This window comes from Westerdykella ornata (genome assembly GCF_010094085.1).
Source record: "Westerdykella ornata strain CBS 379.55 unplaced genomic scaffold EI97scaffold_24, whole genome shotgun sequence".
In the NCBI taxonomy this organism is placed as follows: Eukaryota; Fungi; Ascomycota; class Dothideomycetes; order Pleosporales; family Sporormiaceae; genus Westerdykella; species Westerdykella ornata.
The window spans coordinates 240,103-260,092 of record NW_022986874.1 but is presented as its reverse complement, the minus strand read 5'-3'; the positions used below and the strand labels follow the sequence as shown (position 1 = coordinate 260,092).

Sequence of the window (19,990 nt, the reverse complement as noted above, 5' to 3'; positions counted from 1 at the left end):
CAACTGCCTGTAGGCTACCTCTGGGTTGACAACTTAAACAAATGTACACCTGAGATCAAGCTTCGACGGAGCCATCCGTACGATCACCAGCGAGCTCTAAATGAAGATCCACACATTATAAGCCCTTGGTTCTCACTTGTCCAGTCTGTCAAGGAGAAGTACAGCATCCACACTGAAGACACCTACAACTCCGATGAGACCGGCTTTATGATGGGTCAGATCAAGGCTCAGATTGTTTTTACAGGCTCTGAAAAGCAGAATACTCCAAAGAGGATACAGCCAGGTAACCGTGAGTGGATTACTGTAATCCAGGGCATCAGCACAGCTGGCTAGGCAATCCTATCTTTTGTTATCTTCGCTGGCAAGGTGCTTATCTCTTCCTGGTACAAGGACGTACCTCGGGACTGGGTCCTTGAGGTTAGTCCTAATGGCTGGACATCAAACGAGCTTGCGATTGCATGGCTAAAGCACTTTAACACACATACAAAGGCACACAGTATAGGTTCATACAGGTTGCTGATTGTCGATGGCCATGAGAGCCATCAGTCCTTGGAGTTTCATAAGTTCTGTAAGGAGGAGATGATTATTGTTCTCTGTATGCCATCTCACTCATCATACATCCTACAACCACTTGATTTGGTGTATTTCTCACTGTTGAAGTGGGCATATGGAGATGAGATTTCAGTCTTGGCACAGTATAGCACCAAGCATATCAAGAAAGAGAGCTTCCTGCCAGCCTTTATAAAGGCCTTTAATAAGGCCTTTTCTAGAGATCATATCTGTGCAAGTTTCTGAGCTGCTGGACTAGTCCCATACAACCCTGAGGGCATATTATCAAAGCTTGATATGGTCCTTCACATGCCTATACCTCTAGCATCACAGGACGCCATATGAGAATCTAAAACACCATGCAATGCCCACAAGATAGAGGCTCAATCTATGCTTATTCATGATCGGATTCAAAGGCACAAAAGCTCTTCACCTGCTTCTATCCTTGAAGCTTTCAATCAGTTTAGAAAAGGTGCTGAAAAGATAGCACATGAAATGGTATTGATGCACAAGGAAATGGCAGGGCTCCGAGAGATAGCTGAGGCTACAACAGAGTGGAAAGATCACAAAAGAAAGTATATCCGAACAGAGGATACATTTACTGTTGGTGAGTGTCAGATTTGATGGTATCTGAAGATGTCACGGTGACAGAAAGATTGATTGAAGATGGGTTGACTGATTGTATTCAGGTGTGTGCTTGTGTGTGTGAGGCTGGGGCCTGATACCGGTTTTGATGTTCCTTCTCTGGGCACCAAGGCTGTGCAGGGCACTAGCCACTACAGAATCACTAGCCACATGTCCTCAGACAGTACCGGTACAGACAGTTTCTCCCAGTCCTTCTCTCCAGTCCCAGATAGGATATCCATAAACTGGCTTACCATCTGACAGTGAGGTACTTGATTTGATTGCTCCTGAGGTGGTTGGTGAGGAAGGAGGGGGTAAGAAGCCTGCAAAGAGGATGTGTAGAGAGAGGCACTATAGACATTACGGTGAAACTGGCTACAATGTGTGTACATGTAAGATAGAGATCGAGGATACAAATGATAGTGATACATCTTAGCTATAATTTAATATCCTATATAACTCTCTGTTAGATGGTAGTATTGTAGCATTAGGCTAGAAAGCGATGCAACTTTAGGAGGGTGGCCGTTCGGTTAGGAGTGGCCGCTCGCTTAGGAAACACGTTAATGCTTAATACAAAGTTTATATATATAGCAAAAGTAACTCTAGGCTTATAACCTATAAGTAGGAGCAAAGTAAGGAAATAAGTAAAGATTTAATCTATAGAGGATTAGCAGATTATATAAACAATTAGCTAGCTAGCTACTGGCTCTATTAGAGGTAAACAATAATAGGGCGGTTGGCAGGCGTAGGCGTGCCTCTGGTGGAAGGCACCACTTTCCGCCAACACTTGTATGGTCGTGCATGAGGACCTGTGTGGTTAGAATAAGCTCTCATTACTAATTAGCGCGTCTTAAGTGGACGAATCACAATGCGAATTTCGAGACAAAGGTATGTATCGTGCAACCCACTGCGGTTATCCGATTCCAGTTGAGCTGAACCCGCTGGGCAAGGTGATTTGTTTCACAGCGCTCTATCCAGGTATAAAGGCGGGAATATTGAGTCTTTTGGTGGCCTGATTCGACCGTAGCTAACGCAGTCGTGCTGACAAGGTAACAATCAGTGCTATTCAAATGGGAGTGAAAAGAAGCAGCACTGTAGGAAACCTACTAGGACAAGAAATGGCAAGATGCTGCGCACAATTTCTCGTGCTAGCTCGCTTGTTCTCCTCAATACATCCCGGGTAAAGATTTCGAATCTTCATTTGACCGCATAGTCGTACCCTAAGGTACCGCTTCGTAATCAAGTTCTAAAATAGTTCTCTCTAGAGGGAAGATACAGATCGGGTTTCCTCAACCAAGGAATTCTGGTTGGCTTTGTACTACGTAGGTACGTATGTCGTGGAACCCAAGCTAAATTGGGAGACCCGGCACGGAGTGGATTAAGGACCCATACCCTATCACGAGGGATAGTCTATTCGGACTTGCCTCGATTGCGGCTGCTCTACATTGGTTCCGAGTATGCTCTTCTGGTGAAGTAGAAACCGTTACCTATGACTGGAGTTCCTCGGATGCTCCTGGAAGGGTGACGCTAGGTTTTCCACTCTAAAAATGGCGGCTTCCTTTTTTCCACGGTCGCGGCGTGTTGAGTCTCATTTTTGATTGTAATCGAAGCACATCTATTCATTGGCTTGAAACAAATGCGTGCATGGAATGTAGCTTTCGGACTACATTCTGTCCATGAGTTATATCCGGTAGGCTAGTAGCAGGTCGTCAGTTCTAGTACGTAGGAATGAAACCAGAAGCTCGCTGGTAATGCTCCAATAGAGATGAAGCTTCTTGTGCATTGTTGTTTCCAAGCCCATGTTCTGATGCGTCGAGAAGACCGTACTACTGGCACTGACGTGTAGTAAAGTTATGCATGCTTATTTCCCTCACCATCGAATGGATGAACTATATGTATACAGCATTTCAGCACAGTGTCTTTCAGATATCGACCCTCTCCCTTTTACGATATATGCGTATGCCCGCCCTGTACGTCGTGTCCATGGTGATCATCTTTGAAGAAAAGTTGTTCCGCGACTAGGTACACGCCGAAAGCCACAGTCGCAATGCCTAGGCCGGGGAAGGAGCCCTTGAAGCGGTTCCACCTCGTGAAAGGGCCTGTATATCGCCACGCTTCGCTGATATCCCGTCAATGTGATGCTCGAACCTTGGATAAAAACAGGTCACTCGTACTATCGTGCCCAGGGGTCTCCTTTCGCATTCTTCGATGCTGCAGCCAGCTTCTTGGGGTCAAAGCCCGTGATGGAGGGGCGCCCTGCCAGACGAATTCTAGCCGGTGTCAGTCGTGAGAGTACCATTGAAAGCAATGTAATTCACGATCGGCGTGAACTCACCTTGTTGGCCGCATAATGAGCTGTGTGGAAGAGAGTCGGACCGCTGCGTCAACTGTGAACGTCTCCCGCATATCTATGAGCTCGGTTTCGCGAGAGCCTTGGCACGGAGCTTGGCCCAACCCAACGGCGTCAATAGATCTTCACCCTCCCTCAACACCTCGCTCCCCTCTTCATAGTATCCACGACCTCCCCCGCCTAGAAACCGACTCGACCCGTATCAATACACTCAAACCCCATTCCATAAACCGTTTCCGCAAGTGGATAACCGACCGTTCAACTTCTCCGGGCATTGACCCTTTCCTCGAATGCGCTCCGACTGCTCCCTGTACCATCGCCGATAGCATCGCAATATGCCACCGCAAGGAGGCCGGTTTCCCGGCCATAACCTGTCGAATCCATTTGCGCACCTATCCGGACCCCTACAGCAGGGTGGGCCCCATATACCGCAGCAACAACACCAGCATAACCTTCAACACCCCGCATTCGCCCCCAACAACCCTGCGAATAATATGAACGTATTCGGACACAATCCAGCGGGTTTCCAGTCTAATGCGGGCATAGGAGGCAGTATGGCCGGTGCTGCTTTGGGAGCTGCAGCAGGCCTGGGCGCCGGCACGGGACTAGATGGCCACGAGGCGCGCCTAAGGTTCCAACAGGGCGGACAATTGCACGAAGCGAATATCGCCCGAGGACAGGATGGTGGGAAAGGACTGGGGCAGCGTATACGCGAAGTATGGCGGACAAACCTGCATCAAGAGATGGACCTCTTACGCTCTTTAGTCGAGCAGTATCCTTACATTAGTATGGTCAGTATTCTCCCTCGTCAACCTGTGGATTTCATTGCATTTTTCGTTGGAGGCTTTCTCATCTCTTCAAGGCAGTCGCAAATGGCGGCTCGAGACTATTCTTGGAAATCTTGGTAGTTATAGAACCTCCGTCTAATATCACGGTACGCTTAACCTGAGGACCAGCGTGCTAAGAGTTCATCTAGGATACCGAATTCCCCGGCGTGATCGCAAGACCCATCGGAGATTTTCAGACAAAAGCTTCTTATCATTACCAGACCGTACGGTGTAACGTTGACATTCTCAAAATCATACAACTCGGGATTACATTATTTAACATTGAGGGCGAGGTACCCCCTCCTCACCTTGATGCGTCCGAGCTGAGCTACCAACCAAAAGCTTTGCAGCACTATGCAAACAAGATCGTCGTTTGCCCTTGTACCTGGACTTTCAACTTCAAATTCAATCTCCAGGAGGACATGTACAACGAGGAGTCTATTCAACTTCTGAAGAAATCGGGTGCGGACTTCGAGAAATTCCCTACGCAGGGTATCGATCCGGAAGAGTTTGGCTCGCTCCTGACGACATCTGGGCTCGTTCTCATGGATAACGTCAACTGGGTTTCGTTCCATTCGGGTTATGATTTCGCCTACTTAATCAAGCTCTTGAGTTGCCGACCATTGCCTACGGATGAGGAAGCCTACCGCAAACTGGTGCAGATATACTTTCCTAGGTTGCTGGATGTGAAGTACCTGTGGCGGCATGCCACCAATCTCGTCCGCCGGGGCGTTATCGGGGCACAGGCGACAAACATATTGAACAACCTCGGAACGAAGTCGGGCCTCCAGGATCTGGCCGATGAACTTGGTTGCCCTCGTATTGGTACTTCGCACACGGCTGGCTCTGATGCGTGGCTGACCGGAAGCGTCTTCTGGGAACTGAAGAAGAAAGTCTTCAACGGCGAGATTCCCGAGGAAATGAACGGACAGATGTGGGGCCTTACGGGAGTAGGCCCACCTGCCAGCGCTACGGCCCAAGCTGCAGTCCTGGCTCATAACCAGCAGAGCCTTGGCGGGTATCCGGGCATGAATGGAGGAATGATGTATCACGGGCATAGGGGCGATGGACCAAGCACGCCGACAAGCCATCCTGCAGGTCTAGCATCCACACCTGGGCCCGGACAGCACAGCGGCATGATGACACCGGGAGCAACCGGTGCGTTTGGTGAGTTTAGGTACGGCGGCAAGTAAACCCTTCTCCCTTGTACGTAGTACGCTGGAGGGTCGTTATACCGCCCCTATCTCAGTCTGCATCACGACTCCGTCTCAGGTCCTTGTCCGGCATATACCCCATATCTTCGGCGTTGGGCGGTCTGGTCTTTCCGCCGTCACGAATACCCTGTTTGATATTCTTTCACAAAATGGAACGGAATCGTTTTACCTGTTAATCCATCCCGGGTCCGACCTACCATCTACACCAGCCATTCCCGTTGCATTTTCCAGGCGTTTCTGTTTTTGTAGGTTATGGATAGGTTAGCGGAAAGGGAACAGGTAGGTTAGGTCGGGGGGATAGGTAAGGGGAAGGATGGGGGTGCTGGTGGAGAGGGCCATGGGATGGAGTTTTTTGCTGAGCGTTGCTAGATGATGTATTGTATTGTACGTGGATACTGCAATTTTCCTTCTGCTTTTACGTGCTTGGTTGGCCTGCTAGCGCTTTTTCTTTTCTGGAAGTAGGGCGTTAAGCGTTGTACCACAGAGATTGAGAGTCCCAGTGCTGCAATGTTCACGAGCGATTGCATTTGACGAACATACCGAGGCTTCCCATGTGTGATTCTGGGAGCGTGCGGGAGGACAGAGTTTGACTGAGTTCCTTGTAGTTATAGGAAATATGCAGCAAGGGTTTGGGGTTCCAGAAATGCAGAGAGAGAAGCTGGTTGTGATGTTGATTGCGAGAGTTGGCGCTGGAGTTGAGGCATCAGGAGAAACCTATCGAGTCACACTATGTCCTAACAGACTCACATTGTTGGCGAGATGATAGGAAATAGCAGCGGCATGACGGACATTGGGTATTTTGCTGCATTTGGTGCTTGCATCTCCAAGTTCTACCCCCTACATATTGAACCTTGTCCTCTGCTTCTCCATCTTGGACTTCCATTGCCATTCCTGCCCGCTCTTGAACTGGATGCCTCGGTCTATTCTCCTGAGCTTCAGAGTACTGCGTCTTATTAGTCCTGTAGAATAATTCAGCGAATATATCTGTAAACTCACAATCTCGGGCCTAGCTCCTGCAGACCGGCCTTGATATCCTCGACGCCTTTGACGATTTTGCCATCTGTGCCGACGATGGATTTCTCCGTAGCCCTCTTCTCGCGGAAAATGTATCTGTGCTGTCGGAAGAAGATGTAATCTCGCTGATTGTGGAGTGTGATGACCGTCCGACCCTCGATCTGGGGTGTTGCAGGCCAGAGGGATTTGAAGAGGTATGCTGTCAGCATACCCAACGGAGTTTTGAAGTTATTCAAGATGAGTTCTGGGAGAAAAACAGTTAGCTAGAGCCAAATGTAAGAGCGGACGAATCTACTAACCTGGAATATGGCCTGTGGGGTTTCCATGACCAGGCAGTCTACCGATGTGTCAGTATTTGGGCTTATATCGAGAACAAAATAGGACTCACTTCTTGCCCTCTACCCAGTTCGTGATTGTGAAGTGAAAATGCGGACCTGATGGCAGACTAATAAGGTTAGCTCAAGGAAACACCAGATATAAGCCAGAAGTAACACGTACGTTACGACGTCCAGACCCGCAGGCTTCTTCTGGTCTTCCATCAGGATTACCAAAGACGAATATCCGCGGTTCGTGGCAAACTGCGCTATTTCTCGGACGGAGTATTTGTGCGCATGGGCGTGAGCGCTTCTCCGGATATATGTGCTGTTGGGGAGGAAAGACGCGACTATTTGTGCTTCGTGGTGAAGCGTTGAGTTTATTGACGTGGTTACGAGGATTTTAGGTTCCGCGGGCGGATCGAACAAGGCTGGGAATTTTTGTTTCTAAGCGCACATTAGCACTTCAAAGAGCATGATCAGACGACCTTGAACGTACAAGAAATTCGGGAGAGAGCTCTAGGTTAGTCGCTGTGGATGCCGCCGGACTCGCTGCGCGCTTCGGCGGCTCTGGTTTTCGTTTTGACTTTGACCGCTCTGCTTCAGAATCTGATTCAGAGCCAAATCCTCCTTCGTCTTCTGAGTCCGAGTCCAGCATGCTGTCGTGCTCTTCCTCCTCCTCATCTTCGGAAGCCTCAGCGTCTTCCTGGTCCCGCCTCTTCAACTTTGCCAATGTCCCTTCCTCTCCATCCTGTTCTTCTCCATTTTCTGCCCTTTCTGCCGCTTCCTGCTCCAGCTTTCTCTTCTTCGCAAGCCTCTCAACGTCCACGGCAAGACCTAACGCATCCTCCTCGTCGCCAATTTGTTCGTCCCATGTCCTTTTGCTATCAATGGTCGCGGGTATATTCCTTGCAAGACGTTCTTCGCGCAACTCCGGAGCTTTCGCTTCCTCCCGCTTGCGCTTGAAGCGCTCGTCGCGTTTCGCGGACTCTCTCGCTTTCCGAATAGCGAGATAGGCGGCCTGTCGGCGGAGCTTATTCTTGGGCTTGATGCCCGCTGGCATGCTGGAGGGCTTCGCCATGGGCAATCGTATATAGGTGAGATTCCTTCCTTAGAGTAGCGCGACTGTGCCTGTATGCGTATGGTACGTTGTCTCCTCTAGCGATAGATTGAACAGTGCAAAATGAATATCTGCGGAGCATGTCTTGACGTCTTAGGCGGTTGCCGTCTTCAGGAAATTTTGGCGGAACGGCAATTCTACCCTCCGAGGGGAGTCTTGGCGCTGCCGATCTCCCGTCCCCCATCGAGGGTTCATCTCATCTTGAACGGAGTGCGACATGAGAACAAACGCTTTTTGCACGCTGATCCTGGGCTGTACTACAGGGCCGGAAGCTCACCATATTGTGGCCGCAATACAGACGCTGATCCCCTCGTGCATTCTCTCCAAGGTTGTCCCGAATCGCTAAAGCCTCCGAAACCTCTACCATCTCCACTAGAGCTACCATGCCAGTCGGTTTCTATGGTTTACGCAACTCTCTGAAAGAGATGTTTCTGTGCCACACTTTTGACTGAGCGGACTTGGCTAGGGTCTCTAGTTGTCACTCTTCTCGATAGCATTCTGAACTTCTATCTTGCAACGCCGTACTGCATCAATTGCCTGGAGCGTTCACTGTCACGTTCACATGCCCACTCTGGGGCACAATCCAACCCAGTCAGGGCCAACGGTGCTGGCGTAGCTAAAGGATAGCCTATTCTGTCGCAGGCTCTCGACTTCCAGTCTGGAGAACCCGCGATGAAGTCTTGCAAAGCGCCGACATTGCAATGCTAAGACATTGGCACTACTCGGCTCGCATCTCTTTCCGATTTTGATTTTATCTCCAATTTGTCGTTTGGGAAGCAAGGCGTATTGACGGAAGTCTCACGCATGACTGGCACCCCTTCCATCACAGTGTTGGTTGTACTTGCATTAACGTACTAACTTACATCGATCAATCTGAGGAGCCCGACCTTGGAGGGACGTTCGCCGAAAGGTTCCAAACGAGAGGTAGGCCAACGTATCGCGCCTCCCAACGAGTGATTACCGAGAAACCTTATTTCAACCACCTGCCATGGTTGTCGATACCGCCTACACACGCGTCAACCATCGGATCGAGCATTACGAGGAAACGCGTAACTTCGTTGCACAGAACCCCGCCAACGACAGCACATGGATCGCGTGTGAAACCGTGCCAGTCTGTGGTCCGTTACCCAACTTTTGTCACAGGCAGTTGTTGAACAAAAAGAAGCGGTAGACCATCAGGGTGCCGCCAAGTTTAGACGAACACTGCTTCGTCAATCGTTCGGTCTCGCCATAAGGGTCAGTAATCCTCTGTATCAGAGTCTTATGCTAGGGTTTGGGCGATAGGGCAGCACGAGCTCAGAGAGGTAGATGTCAAACGAGCCCGTCGGACCCCATCCCACTCCCGCATATGTCTCATCATCTGCGGGGAGACCGACGAGCGGGAACAGATGCGAAGGACTGACTAGAAAAGGTACTCACTCTCTAAAGTGTGCATCTGGCGTTCATTGGCCTCAAGCACAACGGCAAGGCGGCTGACTGCATACAGACTCCTCCTGATTCCTTCAGCAGAGGTCTGCAGCAGTCGTTCATCCCAATCCCATTGGGTCGATCCTAAGGAAAGGATGTGCTTCAACATCCAAGACAAGGACGACGTGGCCCGCCGTAACGGACGAGATCCGGTGCAGGGGTTTGACAGCGGCATGTCGCATGATACCCAGCACACCCTCCGACCTGTCGAGCGCTTTGCCGCTGCACTCCACTTTGTTTATGCATCACTCAGGTTGAACAGCTGGCGAACCGCGTGGCCCGAGTTTGCAGCGCTTGCTACGGAGTACACAGGTGATTCCTTTTCCTCCACGACATGCACGCTTGTTTGGCGAGCAAATGATTCGCTCCGTGTCTTGCTGCCACCGGGATTTTTCCCTAGTCATCTGCGGTGGTGCCATCGCGACCAGACAGACGAGGTCAATTGGAAACTGTTGGCTTCTTCAACTATGGGCTTGCGGAACGGTTGCCTTCTTTCAAGTCGGTAGACAAGTCCTCAACTTGCTCGAAATTCCTTTTCTTCTATTCCGCCCTCTAAGGACAACCTTGAACCGCGGTTCCGGCCAATTGGGTCCCTTGCAATATATGCAAGGCCTTTCTCAGGACCGCTTTGGATCCCGTCAGCCTCCCGTTCCGTACACAGTGGACACGCAGAAACTTTGTTCTGTTCTGCCGGGCTCTGATTGAAGTGCTGGATATTGCTTTTACCCTGGCGTTACTCTGCAGAGTAGCAATCGGAGCGCTCACACCGCCAGAGCTGGTTCATTTCTTTATTTCATCTTGCGCCTAGCGGAGACTGTGGTGGCCTGCATTCGGCATTGATTTCTGGTTCCTCGACCTGGGTGACCTGGCGCACGGGTTGCCAATTGAGCTTTCTGCTGGTTTGGTCGGGTATACTCCACCTCGCCCCTGCACGCAGTCTCTGCACTCTAGCGTTAGCTTGGTCAAGGCTGATGTTATCTAATAAGAGAGGAACCGCCTGGATTTTCGCATTGCGGTGTAGGTAACGCCGAAGGGCTTTGGCCTCCTTGCATTTGGCCATCTGCACACAGATAAGCGACCGGAGGCTTTCTCAACCAATTCCGAAGTTGACTTTAAAGATGGCTGCCTAGTTCGAGCTCTGAATTTTCTTCCCATAGGTTGGGTGAATGAGTGGAAGGGAGCAATGGCCTCACGTCACTGTTCCATCCTCCTCCACACTTGCAATTGTTGAGACAGCCGCGTTGGAGCGTACGGAAGACACAGACAATTGGTGGGCACCAGCTCTCCGGATACACTGGTGCTTCGGTGAGACGCTGTGTACGGTGCCAATTCTTAGGTGCTGTTCCGCGCCTCATTCATACAGACGCCCGGCTCACTCTGTGTGAACCATGCTGGCACACCACCAATGACGGACTCAGTGCTCAAATCCCGCAACGTTCAACAGCCAAAAGCAACAGCTCATTTCACGGGAGACGAGAGGGGGTGCCAGCTCAGCCGGAAGACCGCACCCGGGCATGGCAATTGCCCCAGCAAGATTGTCCATATCTAAGGTGGCGAAAGGTCCCGAATTCGTTCGTCACCTCGCTTCTACCCGTTTGATAATTCCCTTGACCCAGAGCCATGGACGTGGACCAGCCACCAAAACCCGACGACTCAGGTGACACAGCCGCAGTTCACAAGCCCTCACAGCGCTCACGCACGGCATCAGACACCTCCACAACACCTGAAGGATCAATGTAAGAAGTCCTTGTTTGTTCGACGTGTTCTACCTTTTGTTCCTTCTTGTTTCACAGAAAGGTTGCTTTTTGGTCTGTTGCTGTTTTGTATCGCATGGTATCCGAGTGGCCCTAAGTCACCTCCATCCTCCACTGTGCTGACACGGCATGCCGACAGTATTTCGACTCGCACTCTGCGATCAGAAGATCTGGAATTCGTGACGGAAAATGGCCGCACATATGCCAACGAAATTTATTTTCTGCCATGCGACCAGGCAGAGCAAGACCGCCTGGCCATTCAACACCAAGTCTTTCTTCACGCTCTGAAGGGAAAGCTTACTACAACACCCATTACACACCATACCAGGCGGGTTCTTGACCTAGGAACCGGCCCAGGGGACTGGGCAGTCGCCATGGCTAAACAGTACCCCCACCTCGAAGTGGTTGGCATCGACATGGCGGTCTGGGATCTCGGCGAAGCGGACACCGAAGCCAACAGGGTAATCTGGGAGCTTGACGACCTCGATGTATGGGGCGTCGATACCGACGTCGACGATCTGACTTTGAGGCTGGAGCAATACGATCTCCTGCACGATGTCACGCACCGCAATCCCACGGAGATAGAAGCGCCCTCTCGAGCGAGGCGCCAAAACTCCCAACCTCCACTTCAACCGCAAACACAGTCCCACCGCGACAGTCCTGAAGCCTCCTCCCCTTCTACCTCCCATGAACCCTCCGTCCTCGAATCCGAACTCCGACCGGGCTGGAACTTCAGCTCCCCCTTTGATCTCATCCATCTCCGCAACATGAAAGGCGCCTTTGGCTACTGGGACGAAGTCTACGCCGAGATCTACAAGAATCTGCGTCCCGGTGGGTACGTCGAGGTTGCCGATTACGAAGTGCTACCCCCGGACCTACTAAACCGAGGTGTCGCTCAAGAAGATAGCACTACGACGTACCACCTCCCCACAGTCCGTAGACTGTTCCTCACGATGATGGAAGCGTCGTTCAAAGCCGGACGGCCGCTGGGGCTCTTCTACATGCACAGGACGTTCCTGGAGGACGCGGGGTTCAAGGACGTGCGCACCACGGCTTATGTCAATGTGCCTGTGGGACAGTGGCCGGAGGATGAAGAGCAGAGGCGTTTGGGGAAGATGTTCCTTGTCGTTTTGATGGAGAGTCTGGAGGCGCATGTGTTGAGGTTGGCGACGAAGTGGGGTGATCGAGAGAGGGTGTGGGGAGAAGAGGAGGTCAGGGAGCAGATTGAGGTGGCGAAGGGGGAGATTTTGGAGTGGAAGGGTGGAGAGGGGGAGGGTGGGATGGATGTTAAGCTTAAGGGATGGTGTGCGGGGTTTAGGTGGGTGGTGGGGAGGAAGCCGGGGGGTTAGGATGGATGATGAGGATTGGAGGGCGTTATTTTGAAGGGCGTTATTGATGCTATCTGGGGTTTGTAGTCGGACGATGGAGCAGGGAGTTTGGACATGGGCATTGGGATAGATTTCTTGAGCATATTTGACGACGAGATGAGCTGCGCATCAGAATGATAAATCATTATTCAAATCCTGCGAAGGATTTCACGAGGTTTTAAATCTTCGAACAGTTCGAAATCTCAATTATCATATCATAGTACATACAAGGAGTCAGCGCCCGTACTTTCATCACACTGCACCTACCTAGTATTGGCCCATTGTGCAATTTAGTCTATGTGCTACGTGGATGACGACAATATACAGGGTTCGCTCCCAGGTCGTCGGGTGAGGAACACAGTAGGTAACATGATGGAAATCTGTAGAGGAGACGGGTGGTTACTATGTTCTCTACGAAGAGAAAAATCCCGATCGAAGTCAAAGCATATAGATTGCTGGATCTGACTTGTATGAGAACTTGAGATATTGAGAGGAGGGTTCATATGCAGATTCATATCGTAGGTTTGCGATGGCGGTGTCTTCCCCGTACGAAAGGGATGAACGTTATAATATTCCGGGCTTGACACGACTGGGGGCGTTGTATAATCCACAGAGCCCAGGGAGTGGAATGCATTTGGCGGGAGGCATCTCATGAACGAGTCCCAGTAGATATAGAAAAATTCTTTCCCTGCCTCACATCCTCTCCACACCCTACTTGGCCACAATACTCACCACATCCTCATCGGCAACTACATGGCCCAACCCGACCCTCTGCGGCACATGCCTCGCGCTGGCGCCCCACACAAGCGCATACTTGAACGTTTCCTTCAACGTCCTATGAATCTGATCGCACACATCCTCAATCGTACTCCCTTGCCTCACAATCAGGGCCTCGCTGAAATCCGGATCGACGCCCTTCCTCTTCGTATACACCCTCATCAACCTCAACTCCTGCCAACACCGCTCGACCACATCCTCCACCCCAAGATCCAACTCGCAGCTCATGACGGCGGTATGCGGCTCGCGCGCCAGGCTGTCGAGGAAAGGCAGCGAGACGGCGTCGATCTTGTTGTAGACGTACAGGCACTTGATGTACTTGCGGTGGTCCTTCATGATGACGTCGATGAAGTCGTCGACGGTGGCGTTTTCATCGCGCACCAGGACCTCGCAGTTGAGCAGCTTGTAGTCGCGCAGGATGTTGTAGAGCATCTTCTCGTCGAGGTGTTTGGGCGGGCATTGGAAGGTGATTTTCATGCCGCCGGCTTTTTTGGGCTTGAGGTAGATGTTGCTGGGTGGGGTTAGCAGAGGAAGGGGGATATTGGAAATGTGGAAGAGCTTTGAACCCGACCTCGGGATGGAGTAGAGGAGGAATAGAAACAGCCACCTGACAATAAACTCGGTATGAAAAGCAGAGGAGGTGAACCAAGAGGCCAAACGAATTCAAAGCCAGTTGAAGGAGTGATAAAAAAAAAAAAAAATACTCACGGAGGCTCCTTATTCAACCGAATCCCCACGGCCTCCAACTCCTGCTCCAACAACCTCCTCTGCTCCGCCTTCTTGGTCGCATCCAACACCATCAGAATCAAATCGCTCGTTTTCGCCGCACTAATCACCTGCCTCCCCCTCCCCTTCCCCTCGGCCGCACCCTCGATAATCCCCGGCAGATCCAGGATCTGAATCTCGGCGCCCCCATACTCAAGCACACCGGGGATCGCCGTCAGCGTCGTGAACGCATAGGCGGCGACCTCGGACTTGGTCTTTGTGATTTTGGACAGGAAGGTGGATTTGCCGACCGAGGGGAAGCCGACGAGGGCGATGCGCGCGTCGCCGCTTTTGGAGACGTCGAAGCCCGCGCCGCCGCCGGAGCCGGCGCCCGGGGCGGGCTCGAGGAGCTGGGCGCGGAGGCGGGCGAGTTTGCTGTCCAGAGTAAGTCGGCACTCTTAATAAGACGGGATGAGTGCAATCAAAAATTACCCTTTTAGGAGACCAAGGTGGTATTCTGTGTCGGGTGGTGAAGGGTCAGCGCACGTGATATCGAATGGGTGAAGTGGGAGGAATGGATCCGAGGAAATAGGATAGGACGGCCGTACCTGTGGCCTTGTTCTCTGTCCATACAAGTCAGCAGAAGCCTCTACAAGTCTAAAAGAAGAAGACCTACTCTGCGTCCTTCGCATCTCCTCCTCAATCCTGCGGGGTGTGTGAGTGCTTGGCACAGTGCAGACTTTTGAATGTTTCCTTCCTTACTCCTTGATCTTATCTGTAATGTTCACCATCTTGGCTGTTTTCTCCCACAAACAAATCTCTTACAGAATCGTCCTGAGTTCAGCGAGCGAGGAATTCACAGCATGCAGCGTCCGTCGTCGAATTGAAATCCCCACTATAACTAACAGGTCGATGGAAGTGGCATGGTGTTGAGCTCTCCCGCGCTATCACTGTATCCAGCTTAGCGCTCTTCAGCCACTCCGATCCCGACGCCGCTTACACCTCGTCATCCACTCCTGTACTCCAAAAAGGAAAAAAAAACCCCAACTTCGATTTGCTTACAGCGCCACCGTGGCCCCTATCTCGCCTTGAGACTTTGTCTTCGTGATGTCCTCCAACATTCCCACACAGCAATTGCAACAACATGTCGCCATGGGCTCCAGAACCGCCCTGGCACCAACTCCACTCCCACCACGACGTAACCGCTTACTACCATCGCCAATACGATGAGTGCGTACGAGCGGGCACATGTACCCCATTTACATATCCATTCGCCTCGCTGGGCACTTTGGTGGCCATATTGTATCTTCTGATTCCGCACCGCGACCGGCCGTGGTTGCGCCGTGCCAGGTTCCTTGTATGGGCGTGGATGGCGGCATTCTCCACGTATACGATCGCGGGTACGAAAGCAAGAGGTATGGCGCCGGCGTTTGGCGTAGGGGTGGTTTCGTCGTGGGGTGTCATTTGGGTGGGGACGATCTTGGTGGTTCACGATGCCCAGACAGAGTTTAAGAGGATCGAGAGGAGGAGCAGGGTGCTGGAGAATGAAAGGGAGGGAGATGAGACGGGAAGTGCACAGGCGAATGGTTCTCACGACCATGTACTCGATTCCACAGCAGACGAAACTGCCGAGAACATCGGAAATGGACACTCTCGGGAACTGAAAGGTACTATTTCTGGTCAGCAAAAAGAGTATTTCTGGCAGTCGTATCCTACCCACGACTTCCGCCAACGACTCAACTGGGTCCTCGACATCTTCAGCAACTTCCGCGGCGTAGGCTGGAATTGGAGACCTGCCAGCATACCTCCCCCGCCGTCCTTCATCCAGGCCCAACTCACCGCGCCATTCATCGACTACAAACCCCATCCATCCCCCTCCCACATCTCGCACCACCACCACCACCATCGATCCCACAATCCCCGTCACCCACCCACACCAGTCCTCACCCGCCGCACCCTCCTCCTGCAAAACCTCAAACTCTTCCTAACAGGCTACCTCATCATCGACGCCCTCAAAACCCTCATGAACCACGACCCCTACTTCTGGGGCCACCTCTCCTCCCCTGCACCCTCCTACCTCCCCACCCTCCCTCCCATCCTCCTCCGCACCTACCGCCTAGCCCTAACCCAACTAACCATCCAATACACCCTGCAAACCCTCTTCTCCCTCTCACCCCTCCTCTTCTGCGGCCTCCTCAGCAGCAGCACCGGCACCCGCGCCTCACAACCCTGGATGTACCCACCCACCTTCGGCCCCTACTCCCTCGTCCTCGACCGCGGTGTAGCCGGTTGGTGGGGCCAGTGGTGGCACCAAACCTTCCGCTTTGCCTTCGATGCCCCCGGGCGCAAACTCGTCGCCTTGTGGGGATGGCAGCAGCGTTCACGCAAGGCCCGCTTCGTCCGCGTCGTCGTCGCCTTCGCGCTCTCGGGCGTCTTGCATGCGGCGGGTAGCTTTACGGCGGCGGGAAGGACGAGGCCCGTGGGTCGGGCGATGCTGTTTTTCGTCTTGCAGCCTGTTGGGTTGGGTGTTGAGGCGGTGGTGGGAAGGGCTGTGAGGAGGCTCTGCGCGACGGGGACGAAGACGAAGACGGAGAGCCGCCGTGGCGGGCATGTACATGTACATGTACATGTACCTAGGGCATGGAAGAGGGTATGCAGGTGGTTGTATGTGCATGCGTGGTTCTACCTCACGGGACCTCTGCTGTGCGACGATTTCGCTACGAGTGGCGTGTGGTTGTTCGAGCCGGTGCCCGTGTCGTTGTTTCGTGGTTTGTTGGGTTGGGGCGTCGAGGGGGATGGGGTGTGGTGTTGGGGGAGAGGACGTTGGAATGGGGATGCAGGAAGAGGCATGGTGTGGTGGCATTCGGGTGAGCGGTGGTGGATGAGTGGGTTTGCGTGGTAGGCTGGGGAATGTAGCCCATGTCCCTCTCCCTCTCTCTCAGATCGAGCAACCCTCACACCCCACCACCTCCATCTAATAGTAAAGTCTCTTCGGCGGAGCAAAGAGGAGTCAGTAGTACATGATATCAAACCCCGTCAATATGCAATATTTCCATTTCGTAGCTTCATGGTCCATCGCCAGAGAGTGACATGTTCGCATCGCTTAATCAACACGCTCACCAACACCAAAATATCTTGAACGCAGTAGGCCAAAGGAGAGGAGAAGAAAGATCAAAAACCTCGATCGGCAAATCGAGTAATAGCAAAGTCTTGTCGTGCACAATGCAGGCACATGCTAGCACCAACGGCATGCAATCCATCCAGTGCATCATCATCACTTCACTTCCCTCTATGAATTCCCCTTCCCCCTCTGGTCAAGCACCAACTGCTCACTCCGCGGCAACCTCGTCTCCTCGGCCCTGTACTGCAGGCCCGCCTCTTCCCTCGCCATGTCGTTGATCCACCTCGAATGCGGCAGCACCTCCTTGCCCGCATGCAGCATATCCGCCAGATACAGCCAGCAGAGCGCATTCCCTACCGTGCTGACCTCGTCGCTCACGTGCTCCTCCGCATACGACGACATGTCGTCATACAGCTGTTGATCCGTGAACAATTCATGCAGGTACTTGGCTACAGCGCTCGAGTCGCCCGGCTCAACGAGGAAGCCCGATTTCCCGTGCTCAACTTGCAAGTGGATACCGCCGGCTTTAGTCGCAATAATAGGGATGCCCTTGTGCAGGGCTTCCGAGACCTTTACTTCGAATCCCTCGCGTGTAGAGAGCTGGAGCGCCACGTGCGCGCACGACATGAGTGCGTTGAGCATCTGGTCAGACGGGCCTAGGCGCATGACGACTACATCTTCGATGAGATCCGGGTAGAGGTCCTCGAGCAGCGAGAGCGTTTGGTCGTAGATGATGGTCGCGTCCGGGTCATCGATGGCGCCATGTCCTGCGATGACGAGTTGGGGAATGTCGTCGACGTCCTTGCCTACCATGTACTGTCGTCTGAACTCGGCGTACGCCGCCAACACATCGGGGATGCCCTTCGCGGGGTCGAAGCGCGCGATTTGCACAATGTATTGGCGCTGAGGGTAGGCCAGCTGCTTCATGCGGACCTTGAAGCGCTCGGCTTCGAATTCCCGCAGGTAATACTGCATATCCCAATTTGCCAGTTTCTTGTTCAGGCCGTCCAGCCAGTCGGTCGTGGCTGGCATGTAGCCCACGCGCGGAACGTTGACGTTGGAGGGGACGAATTCGCGCACGGGGTGGCTGATGAAGACATCGGCGTCCTTGATGCGCTCCCAGACCCAGTTCCAGACTTCCCAGGTCGGGGAGCCTTCGGTGTCTGCGAGGTCGCCGCGGACCTGGATGTGGCTGCGGAAGATGACGGGTCGGTTGGGGTCCATCTTCTTCGCGATCTGGACCAATTTGGGCATTTGGGGGTCATCGATGATGACGACATGGGCGCCGCCCTGGGAGATGGGCGCGAGAGGGCCGCCTTCGGAGGTCCAGAATTGGTCGGCATTGGCCTGGCACCACTCATCCAGGTGAGCAATCTGTTGGGCGTCCAGGCGAAGGTTGGGGTCGGCGACGCCCTGGAGGATGTTGTGGTTGTTCTTGGTGATGCGGAAGACCTCGGGCTTGGGCCGGGGCACGTACCTGACGTTGTGAGCTTCTGCGAGGAGGTGACGGCTCCATATGCATGCTTGAACTTACCATCGCGCATCCACATCGATCTTGGCCAGGAAACGGAGCAGGGCGTGCCTCATGAGAGCCACACCTCCACCCTGCGGAGTGCTGTTGAAGAAAGCGATCCTCACCTCCTTCTTCGCGAGGGAATGGGCAAAATGGTTGGTCGCCAGCCATGTCTCGGCACTCACCGTTTCCACGTAGTCGTCGTGGTGGGTGATTTGTGCTATCCCTCCGTTGTCGACTTCGACTTCGTTGCGGTACCCGATGGACAGCCGCGGTTGGCTGTTGGGGCCGTACATGCTAACAGGACGGGTCAGCGATTGCGAGGCCAGGTGTACTGGGAGACTCCATCTTACGTCAAGCAGGTCCTGGCCATGGAGTCGGCTTCCTCGTCGACCGTCATATGGGCGGCAGAGCGGTTCTTGGTGGCCACGTGGGAAGGCCTCTCTTTGTGGATGACAAAGGGCACAATGTCCAACTCCCTCCATAGCATGGAGGGAAGCTTTGGAGAGTAACGGACCAGCTTCGTTGTCAGGCCGGCGCCCAGAAACTTGCAGAGATGCTTCCTTCGATACTTGTCAATCTCGGCGACGAGGTGGTTGGCGATCTCCAGACCGCGAATCTCAGGGTCGTCGTTGAGGGGGGAGATTTTGCCGCCGATCTCCCAGATGGCAAAGTCGTTGGAGTAGGTACCATCGTGGGTCGCGAAGCCCACGTCAAACAGCTTCTCGCCGTTGTTGTCGTTTTCGGTGATTGCGATGCCAAGAAAGAGGCTCTGCGGACGGGGTCAGCGGGAGCGGCGAGGGATAAGGGAAGGCAAGGCAAGAAAGAAAACAAAGGCAACGTACACTGACGCCAACGGGAAGACCCTCCTGCTCTGTGGTCCTCACGCGGTGGATCGACGTCTGCGCCTGAAAGGACTCGCGGGTCCTCCTCCGGACCAAGGCCGGGCGGGGCTTGGGGACCTGTAGTGTCTGCGATGTGTGCGGGTGTACAGCGGCGGCAGCTGCCATGGTATGTTGGTCGAGGGGGTTGCGGAGGGGTAGGGAGCTGTGCGGCTTTCTATCGGCGCTCTACTGCGGTATGTGGGTAGTAGGCAGGCGGTGGGAGCTGGAGCTGAGGACGTTCGTTTCTATCGAAGAAGTGTAAAGAGCGGGTCAGCGGGTGGAAGCGAGCTGGAGCTTCACAATGGGCTGGAATGATGGGGGGTCGCCTGAATAGGAAATGCTAAGGCCTTGAAAGAGAGCTCTGTGGTGTTGGTGGAGCCCTTGGAGGGG

The 19,990-nt window shown here is 53.1% G+C and overlaps 7 protein-coding genes across 7 annotated transcripts; 3 read left to right on the top strand and 4 right to left on the bottom strand.

Annotated features, from left to right (window-relative positions):
• Positions 1 to 2,912: 2,912 nt before the first annotated feature.
• On the bottom strand, positions 2,913 to 3,544 carry EI97DRAFT_435766 (uncharacterized protein). Its single transcript, XM_033798942.1, has 3 exons — positions 3,509 to 3,544; positions 3,348 to 3,443; positions 2,913 to 3,292 (listed from the first exon to the last, which is right to left on the bottom strand). The coding sequence occupies exons 1-3, from the start codon at positions 3,520 to 3,522 to the stop codon at positions 3,118 to 3,120; spliced, it is 285 nt and encodes a 94-aa protein (XP_033651389.1). The 5' UTR covers positions 3,523 to 3,544; the 3' UTR covers positions 2,913 to 3,117.
• A 314-nt stretch (positions 3,545 to 3,858) lies between these two features.
• On the top strand, positions 3,859 to 5,543 carry EI97DRAFT_452132 (CAF1-domain-containing protein; the record flags this gene model as incomplete). Its single annotated transcript, XM_033800394.1, has 2 exons — positions 3,859 to 4,314; positions 4,500 to 5,543. The coding sequence occupies 2 exons, from the start codon at positions 3,859 to 3,861 to the stop codon at positions 5,541 to 5,543; spliced, it is 1,500 nt and encodes a 499-aa protein (XP_033651388.1).
• A 429-nt stretch (positions 5,544 to 5,972) lies between these two features.
• On the bottom strand, positions 5,973 to 8,112 carry EI97DRAFT_146210 (Brix-domain-containing protein). Its single transcript, XM_033793238.1, has 6 exons — positions 7,392 to 8,112; positions 7,077 to 7,339; positions 6,967 to 7,023; positions 6,878 to 6,915; positions 6,561 to 6,822; positions 5,973 to 6,507 (listed from the first exon to the last, which is right to left on the bottom strand). The coding sequence occupies exons 1-6, from the start codon at positions 7,971 to 7,973 to the stop codon at positions 6,402 to 6,404; spliced, it is 1,308 nt and encodes a 435-aa protein (XP_033651387.1). The 5' UTR covers positions 7,974 to 8,112; the 3' UTR covers positions 5,973 to 6,401.
• Positions 8,113 to 10,819: 2,707 nt separating this feature from the next.
• On the top strand, positions 10,820 to 12,774 carry EI97DRAFT_479970 (uncharacterized protein). The gene is made up of 2 exons (XM_033802016.1): positions 10,820 to 11,215; positions 11,373 to 12,774. Exons 1-2 carry the CDS (start codon positions 11,100 to 11,102, stop codon positions 12,580 to 12,582), a joined length of 1,326 nt encoding a protein of 441 aa, XP_033651386.1. The 5' UTR covers positions 10,820 to 11,099; the 3' UTR covers positions 12,583 to 12,774.
• A 318-nt stretch (positions 12,775 to 13,092) lies between these two features.
• Positions 13,093 to 15,011, bottom strand: EI97DRAFT_435761 (P-loop containing nucleoside triphosphate hydrolase protein). Its single transcript, XM_033798941.1, has 6 exons — positions 14,845 to 15,011; positions 14,759 to 14,787; positions 14,691 to 14,705; positions 14,575 to 14,599; positions 14,086 to 14,517; positions 13,093 to 13,888 (listed from the first exon to the last, which is right to left on the bottom strand). Exons 1-6 carry the CDS (start codon positions 14,871 to 14,873, stop codon positions 13,312 to 13,314), a joined length of 1,107 nt encoding a protein of 368 aa, XP_033651385.1. The 5' UTR covers positions 14,874 to 15,011; the 3' UTR covers positions 13,093 to 13,311.
• A 186-nt stretch (positions 15,012 to 15,197) lies between these two features.
• EI97DRAFT_423663 (uncharacterized protein) lies at positions 15,198 to 17,136 on the top strand. The gene is made up of 2 exons (XM_033797120.1): positions 15,198 to 16,618; positions 16,670 to 17,136. The coding sequence occupies exons 1-2, from the start codon at positions 15,227 to 15,229 to the stop codon at positions 16,982 to 16,984; spliced, it is 1,707 nt and encodes a 568-aa protein (XP_033651384.1). The 5' UTR covers positions 15,198 to 15,226; the 3' UTR covers positions 16,985 to 17,136.
• A 41-nt stretch (positions 17,137 to 17,177) lies between these two features.
• EI97DRAFT_146030 (trehalose synthase (Ccg-9)) lies at positions 17,178 to 19,901 on the bottom strand. The gene is made up of 4 exons (XM_033793237.1): positions 19,562 to 19,901; positions 19,070 to 19,488; positions 18,738 to 19,013; positions 17,178 to 18,680 (listed from the first exon to the last, which is right to left on the bottom strand). Exons 1-4 carry the CDS (start codon positions 19,724 to 19,726, stop codon positions 17,372 to 17,374), a joined length of 2,169 nt encoding a protein of 722 aa, XP_033651383.1. The 5' UTR covers positions 19,727 to 19,901; the 3' UTR covers positions 17,178 to 17,371.
• Positions 19,902 to 19,990: the final 89 nt, after the last annotated feature.